The sequence below is a fragment of the Alligator sinensis genome, unplaced genomic scaffold (assembly GCF_000455745.1).
Source record: "Alligator sinensis unplaced genomic scaffold, ASM45574v1 scaffold358_1, whole genome shotgun sequence".
NCBI classification, from domain to species: Eukaryota; Metazoa; Chordata; order Crocodylia; family Alligatoridae; genus Alligator; species Alligator sinensis.
Genome location: NW_005842121.1, coordinates 1,466,692 through 1,475,294, shown reverse-complemented (window position 1 = coordinate 1,475,294; position 8,603 = coordinate 1,466,692). Strand labels below are relative to the sequence as shown.

General features: G+C 49.0%; 1 protein-coding gene across 3 annotated transcripts in view; it reads left to right on the top strand.

The window, feature by feature from the left end:
- The window catches only part of CUNH14orf28 (chromosome unknown C14orf28 homolog), a 20,681-nt gene that overhangs the window by 640 nt on the left and 11,438 nt on the right, over nt 1–8,603 (top strand). For 2 of the 3 annotated variants that reach the window (XM_014520486.2, XM_014520485.2), the window contains exons 2-4: nt 1,349–1,873; nt 5,230–5,319; nt 7,265–7,332. In XM_014520486.2, the coding sequence (XP_014375972.1) occupies nt 1,350–1,873; nt 5,230–5,319; nt 7,265–7,332 (682 nt within the window). In that variant the 5' untranslated portion in view covers nt 1,349. Of the gene's footprint in view, nt 1–1,066; nt 1,874–5,229; nt 5,320–7,264; nt 7,400–8,603 lie in introns of those variants that run through there. The other variant, XM_014520488.2, reaches the window with a different exon arrangement.

Genomic DNA, 8,603 nt, shown 5'->3' with positions numbered 1-8,603 from the left:
GGTGCACCCCGGTGAGTTTAGTGGTGCCTCACCCATGAGATTGGCGGTGTACCCCCCTGAGCTTGGTAGTGCCCTGCCCCTGAGCTTGGCAGTGCACCCCCTGAGCTTGGCGGTGCACCCGTGTGAGATTGGCGATGCACCCCCGTGAGCTTAATAGTGCCTCGCCCATGAGATTGGCAGTGCACCCCCTGAACTTGGCGGTGCACCCCCTGCAAAAAGTGTCAGCAGCGCCTGCGGGTGGTCCCTGATCGCTGCTGACACCGCCATAACTCTCAGCAGCGTCTGCAGGTGGTCGCTGACACTGCTTGGCGCTCGCCACCCCCCTCCATTGCCAAAAGCATCACAGCCGCCTGCGGGAGCTCGCCGTGTCCCCCCAGCCTCCAGGGGCATGTGGCGTTCACGGTACTAAAGGTGATCAGAGGTCACCGGACGGCACCCGCTGGCCCTCAAACGAGTCTGAGGAGCCAGTGGACGCTGCCCAGTGATACTCTGCTTGGAGACGGGAACAAAGTAGGGCAAGGAAAAGCAGCCCCGGGGACCCTCCCGGCCAGAGCCTCCTTGCTGGCCAGGTTTATAGCCCCCACTGTGGGACACGGGGTGCTGGCGAGGTGATGTGCCATCTGACCCCACAGACAGCAGTTCACAGGAATTTTTCACAGACTCCTGGAGAAGCGGGGCTGGCGGGGACCCTCGGAGGTCACATCTAGTCCGGCCCTGGCCCGAGGCAGGATCAGGCCTGTGCAAACCATCCTGTACCATCCACCATCTGAACTCGACATGAGACTACTGTCAGCCCCCACGCCACGCAGCCCTCGCCCCCTGCCCTGCCCTGCCCTGCCGCAGGGAAAGCGCTCCCCGAGTTTGCCTTTTAAAGGTGTTAGGTAAATGTCCCTTGAGCATGCGTGAAGTGAAGTCGGCGAGCGGGTGGTTCTGTGAGCAACGTGCTCCTAATGGGGAGCGTATGTCTCCGTCCTATATATATATATATATATTTTTTTTTTTTTTTATTTTATTTTTTTTTCATTCACATGCACTGTTGCTGTTTAGTTTCACCCCCTGCATTACTGCGAGGCTGTTTGGTGCGTTGGATCAGATCTACCACGTTTTGAGAGAGGCTGGGGTTGGAGCCATGGATACTGGTGGTTTCTTTCTGGGCGGCGTTGATAGTAGTGGCACCGGAGATGTGAAAGCCAGAAGTGGAGGGGCTGGGAATATTTCCTAAATCCTGGAAGTACCTGGACGTCCTCTTTAAGAGGCACCTGGGGCCTCCCAAGGCTGAGTCTTCAGCAAAGTTGATTGTTGCAACCACCAGTTTAAAACAGCATGCTTGTGCTTCTCTCCCTTGCAGGATGAAGACATTGTTTGAGGAGATCAAAGCATCCATTAAGAATAATAACGACCAGGACCGCTCGTTCTGGAGGCCCGTGCTCCCCTGGGGAGGGGTGTTTACCATCAAAGCTGGCCGCAAAGCGGTATCTTGCATGCCACTTTATGTCGAGATACATCTGAAAAACACATGCACTATTGACGGATTCTTGATGCTGTTGTACGTCATCCTGCACGAAAATGAGCACTTCCCCAGGGAGCTCTCCCTTCATTTGGGCAGAGAGTTTGTAGACTGTTTTCTTTACTTAATGGACTCCTACAATTTTACAACTGTAAAGCTGCTTTGGATTTGGGACAAGATGGAGAAACAACAGTACAAATCTGAAGTTCACAAGGCCTCGCTGGAGATCGACTTGTTTGGCAACGAGCACGACAACTTCACGAAAAACCTGGAAACGCTCATGTCCACCATTCAGGAGAGCTACTGCTCCAACTGGAGGTGTCCTACACGCACGCAGGAAGATCAGCAGAAAACGATTAACATCAAGTAAGTTGCTGCAGGAGCTGAGCTGTAACTCTAGGCCCTGCTGCACATTCAAAGGAAAGCTGGATAGAAACCAGCTGTAGAGTTGTTGCACATTTTCAGGCACTAACTTGATAGCTGACAGGCTCTTTTTATAAGCTGGAGAGGCATTCTGATCATGTGATAATTACTTTGCACGTGTTGCTGCTCTCGATTAGTTGTGCAATTAGTCAGTTGCACAATACATCTAATGTGGAGCAGGGGCCCGAGATCAATACACGTTTCTCTTTTCAAGGGAGCTGTGATTCAACGTGAAACAATCTGTTTTATCTGCCAAAGTGCCTGTAAGGGTAGAGCTTGTGTGAATACATCTGTGACTACGTTGCTGCGAGTGGTGAGTGCTCTGTGCTGAGTCACGTCTCCAGAGAAGTTGCTGGAGATGCCTTAGAGAAGAGGACCTGCGTTAAGTTTGGCTTGGCAGTCCGATCAGAGAGAAGGAAGAGGGCGTCTCTAATCCTGGTCTGGACCAGAGTGGTAGAGATCACGCTGCTCTGGATGCTGCACCGATTCTTTGAGAGTGCTTGGCTTTGACTGGGCTCTGTTTTGCCTTAGCTTGGGGCATGAGAGATGAAAACTGTTCTGGGTGGTTTTTAAAAAGGATTTAGAAGTGCCTGCTCCACAAAAAAAGTGCAGTAGCCCCTCTACTCGTGTGCCTTGCTTTGTTGTCAAACCTAATGCCTGTTTTTCCCAGTAGGCTGGCTGGAATTCACCTTTTTGCAGACCTCTAACCGTACTGCAAAAGGTTGCTTTTCTGGGCAAAAAGGGTGGCAGTGTCAAAGCCAGGGGATAATTACAGAAAGTCCCTTGGTAGCCGCCTTGTCCTGAAATTAAGGGACTCTGGCACCTTGGATTATAAACTTATCTATATAATATGGATTATAACATGTCATATAACATATAACCGGCCAGAAGATGTGGGGGGAGAGGGCCAGTTACAAGTTGCCCACCATTTAGGTGCCAAAACTAACACTTCCACATGCTGGAGGTACTGTGCGGCCCAGGAACTCCCATAACAGCGAGCTGGTTATTGAAGCCTGCACCAGCTAGGTTTCTGACCGGTTTCACTTTGTTAATTGAGGACACACGATAGCAAAGCATGAAGTTTGTCCTCGTACGGTGTGACTGTACCCCTGTGTATTTGGATGGGGTGCGGGATACACGTGAACTTTTGGCGAAGTCACCAGAAGGCAGTCCTACCACAGGAACGATTTGTTAATCCAATATATTAAGCAAAATTGCATCTCTGGGTGGCTAATGCAATAGATCAGTGAAAGAGGTAGCAGTGTGCTTTCACCACCCGACTCCCAACTGTGTCCAGCAGGAACTGTGGGAGTGTGCTTGCTCCCTTAGGGATAGCAGCACCGTCAGCGAGTCTTCCCCCACCCCTGTCTGTTGCAGCCAGGAGGTCTTTAACTTGCTTGGCTCTCCCGTGTGTTAGATACTCGCATAATGTCACAACTGCAGCATATTGGCCACACCGCGCGGCACGTGAGCTTCTACAACAAGTACCAAACTGCTGCTGGTTTTTGCATTGGCTTTGTGGACTCGCTCCAGATTTGCAGAGCACTGTAAGTGCCTGTGCCCAAATCTGGAGTGTTTCTGGTCCCTCTTGACCAGTCCATCATTTAAAAAAAAAACCCCAAAACTTTAAGATAGCATGCAGCTAAACTTGGCCAAGTTGCGCCTTCTATCCCTCTGGCCCTTCCCACTCCTTTTTCTGCCTCATTGTAACCCCTCTGCCCTCTCTAATTGCCCTGTGTCTAAACTGCAGTGTTGCTTTCTACCTACGCTGGAGTTCTCTTTAGTCTGCTTCCTGGACCGCTTTCCCTTGGGCAGGTTGCTCATCATAGCCAGGTAAATCTCTGGCTCTTGCATGGTGACAGCTGTTGCAGACAGCAATAAGAATAGCAGCTAAAGCTGTGTTTTCTTCTTCTTGCTTTCCCCCCCCCACTCTTATTTTTAGGGTAGATAAAAAACACTTGGAAATAACAGGTTCTGTATGTTGTTTTAGATGCGGGAGACAAACTTGTCTGTCCGTGTTGGACCAGTCAGGAGTATTTAAAGCCCATGTCCATATTATGGAACATCTGTACTGCAAGGGTATTACCTCTGACTTAAAAAGTTTAGCTGCATGCTATTTTAAAGCTTTTTTTTTTTTTTTTTTTTTTTTTAAACGATGGACTCTTCAAATGGAAATGCTGCAGCCTACAAGCTTATTACTGTCCAGGTAGACATTGCTTCCTTGGCAAAGCATGCATGCTACTCAAGAAGGCCTTTCTGATGGGATTTATGGTAGTTGTCTCACCCTTTTTTATTTTTATTTTTTTTTAGATTCAGCGCACAAATATAATCTGATAATAGTGTGTAAAAATGCTCAAGCAGTAACAAGCCCTTGTTGGTCTAGATGCAAAAAATTATAATAAATAATCTGCCAGACTGGCCCCGCATCCATATTCAGCTCTGTAGCTTACATTGTTCCTCAGGTAAAAAAAAATAAACTATTTGTGTCGTAGGATCCACTCAAAAACCAGGGGGAGGAAGGGTGTGCTATGAAAATGTCGTGGGTGCCGATGGCGTGGTACAGAATGGAGTACAGCCTGTTGCTTTTATTAATTGCATAATGAACTTCCTGAACAAATATATTTTAAAAGTGAAAAGGTGATAACCGTTAAGATGGGTGGGCAAAATACGGCCCACGGGCTGGATCTGGACCACTGGATCCGGCCCACAGCAGCACCCCCAGTGCGCACACGCTCCTCCCACACCCCACATGCACTTCCATACACCCTGCCCCGCTCGGCCCTGGTCCCGTGATCCTAGCCTTGCTTGCCCACCCCACTTTCGAACACAGCTCCCTGCCTGCCCAAAGGCCCAGAGGGAGTTTGGTGAGTTGTTGCCGGAGGGGGGAGGCCGGTGCTGACCCGACCCGTGACAGCTCATCAAAACTCCCTATGTGGCCCTTGGCCCCAAATAACTGCCCACCCCTGCATGAATAGCTGGCTATGGCTCTGTAAATGAAAGACTTGAATTTCACTAACAGAGTCTTTAATACAGTGACCTTGTAGAGATGAGCTGTTTTGCGGGGGCGAGAAGCAAAGTTGTTCTGGAATCGAGGAAGTTGTTTCCACAGCAGTGAAATTTAAAGCCACTAGGTCCTTGGGCAGGAATTCGTGATCTTTCCCCTGAATCTTTCTCTTTGTGGAATGTGTAGTTTAGTGTCCTGAGTTTGGGAATGACTCGGGTATATGCACCCGGGGTTAAATGATTTGATATTTTGCAGTTATGGAATCAGTCTGATCGAATGCTCCTGCTTATTTCAGCCCTCCCCAAGAGATTCCACATGGAGACTTGATTCAGCTGGCAGTAGATGAATTATTCTGTTCCAAGATAGAGCTGTGTGAGCAGTATGGGTAAGTAATGTGTATTGAAGTGTGTTTTGCTACAAGGCTGCTAATATATTGGGTTGTCTGTTTTTCTTTTTTTATTTGTTCCCTGGTTAAGCAAACCCTGTCCAAGCTGAAGCTTTCTATGCTGGGGCTTAGCCCAAAGATGCTAGTGAGTCTTTCGCTCTGCAAGGGTCTTTCCATGAAATCGTGTGGGTGCCAGAAGAGGAACTGCCTTCTGTGGACATGCAGCCAGGAGAGAAACTTGCACCTATTGCTCTGTTGTTTTTGCCTACCAAGCACATTGCTGCATGCCGCTTCCCCTCATCCCCAGACGTGCATGGAGATGACTGCAGAGGGAAAAGCACGGTCAGTCGGTGAGGGCGAGTCCAGGGAAAACATTTGGGGGAAGTCTTGAACGATTGAATCTGTGGAGGAGAATCAGTTTGGGTTGGGACTAGACTAGGGTAGGGGTTTGCAACTCAAGCCGCATCCCGCCCTCCCTCCAGAAAATGCCAGTTTTTCACTTGTTTCTTGACTACAGAAAAATACTGGAGCAATTCTTTTGAGGCAGAGAACTTGGAGAGCCCACAGCAGATCAGCAGGTTTCTGCCCTTATGGATTCCTGTTTGAAATCTCTGGGTTTATCCTGTGAATCATGTGTAACGGTGCTAATATTGCGCAGCACCGTGGTGAGAAGCACTGATCTAGGGCACTGGGAAGAGCAATGTGGATAGCTGGGGGATGACTGAGAAGTGGTAGAAAGTCTGAGGGCTGCGTGTGGGATGGGGTGTGGGTAGGGAGGAGCCCAGCCTGTGCTCTCAGTCATGCATTTGGGAGCAACGAGGTAGAGAGCGGGGCTGCTATTGCAGTGACAGGTGGAGTCTAGCTGCCCTAGATGCTTTGGCAAATCCCACAACCAGAGGCTTGCTTGGTCGGAGCAGAAAGGTGCGAAGTAGGTGGAGACCTTGGTAATGTGCTATAAAGCAGGAAGGATGAGCACAGAGTCAGTATTTGGGGCCCTGCCAGGCTGTTTCTATCAGGAGAAGCTGAAGCTCTGAGGAAGGTGTTTCCTTTGCACTCCTCCATTTACCAGGCATGCTCGCCAAGTCTTGTTTTCCTCAACACGGTAGGCACAACCATCAGGACATTTTCTTGCTCCCGGTTTCCAAACCTGCCTTTCCAGCCCATTCTGTGCCCTTGGGAGCCCTCTCCTCTCTCAAGTCCTGCTTCTCCAGCCTGTCTCTGACCCCATTTTCCTCCATAAGAGCACTGAATAGGTGCTTCTAGTCGGCCAGTATGAAACATGGCTCGGCTTTACCAGATTTTTATTGGTAAATGATGAACATTGATTTCACCTCACACTCGTAGACTGATGAAAAATATTTCCATCATCAACAATCAAAGTTTATAGAAAGGAGATGTGAGAAAAATGATGGCTGATGGAGTGTGTGACGACAGGGAAGTAGCGCTAAGGAACCGTGCTGACTGTAGTTTGGACTACAAGTCCCAGAAACCGCAGAGGACTGGGAGCAAAGGAAGAGGAAGTGACAAAGTGGATGAAGGAACTACCAGTTTGTGGAGCCAGGACTGATGGTGGCACTGTTGCCCAGCTGGCTTCAGCCCTATGGTAGCTACGTTTGTCAGGGCAGGCGGTTAAATGACACAATCCTGAAAACTTAAATTGATAAAAATCGAAGCAAATGCTTAAAAATAAACATCAAAATTATTAAAAAAATAAAAATCGAATTCTGCCAAGCCTGAGCATGGCTAGCATGCCTGCCTGTGATTACCTGTAGGTGGAAGGCAAGTGTGACAGCCTTTAAACCTTCCAGTCCAACATTATATACAAGTAAGACTCAATTGCAAGACAAAACATGTCTAAAGAAGGTGTAACACTACAGTCAGACCTGCATCCGGTGTCTCTCTGTCTGCCATCCTATCGTCTGGCTTTTTCTTGCTGTGCTTGCAGATGCAGTGGGTTGAGAGAGTTCACCCAGAGAATCTTCTGCCACGGGGCACCTCCCTTTGTTGTCTTAAATATGCAGCAGTGGAAGTCTGAAGACTTGACATATGTCCCGTATCACCTGGCCTTATCCGACCACAAGTAAGTGTTTCTCTCAATTGCCTAATGAAGGAAATAACTCTTAGAAGATATGAAACTAACAGTGATCCTAAGTAATCCATAAATGAAAGTGGGCCCGTGGATTCCATATGCAGAAGGAGATGGTGGACGTAGCCTTTGCTAGCTGTCAGCTACTGGTAGCTTCCAGTTTCCAAAGTCTCCTTAAACCAGGGGTGGAAAAAACCAGTCTGTAGCCCGGACAAGTCCTGCCAACTGATTGGATCTGGCTCATGGGCGGGTGCTTGTCAAGTAAATGGTAGGCCTGTGATAAATTTTGCCAGCTGTTTTGTTTTGACACTGTTTTGACTCGTTTCGAACTCAAAACAGCGAAATCAAAACGAAACAAAGGGCTTCGTAACAGCCTTGAAACAAAATGAGGGCAGTCGAAACGTTTTGAGTTTCGAAGCTGAGCTGGGCTTGCCTGCAGGGAAGCAGAAAGTAAGGAGAGAGAGGCGGGGAGGACTCCTCTGATATTGACTGTGACTGTCTGGCTGCCTGAGATGCTGCTGCTGCTACTGCACTGCTTACTAAGTTATTACCTGTTGTCAGTTAAAGTGGTGGACTGGACTGAGGCTGTAGGGGAAGAGGAAGCCTCTTGGGGCACACTGCTGTGTCATGTAGAGGCCCCAGCACCTTAACACACACGCACACGGTCACACGTCACAAATTTTGCTTGTCAGCAGCTTGACGTGCAGTTTCCCAGAAACTCCTGCACCATCTCCTTGAAACCTGGCGGGCTTCATGTCCTCAGAAGGGGCTACCATCCCTGCTGTTTTCATCCAGGTCTGCCAAAAAATGACAAAGTTATAGGCAGTTTTGTGCTTCCCCATTATAGCCTATGGGCAAAATGTTGAAACAGAGGAACAGGTTCGATGAAACAAAATGGAACAGCGCTTTTGAAACTAAACGAAACAGAACTCAAAGCGAAACACTGTCACGTCAAAGTGGCAAAACGGAAGTCGAAACGAAATGGTGCTGTTTCGCACAGCCCTAGTAAATGGATCCGGCCCATGGGCAGGCAGTGGCTTCAGCTCCAGCAGTCGCCCGGTGCCAGGCAGCTGGAGCTAATTCCAGTGTGTCAGGCGCTCATGCACGCTCTCTCGTGCTCTTTCTCTCTCTCTCTCTCTCTCTTTCTTTCCCAGTAGCCACCAGTGCGGAAGCCTGAACTGGCCCGCAGGTGGCACCC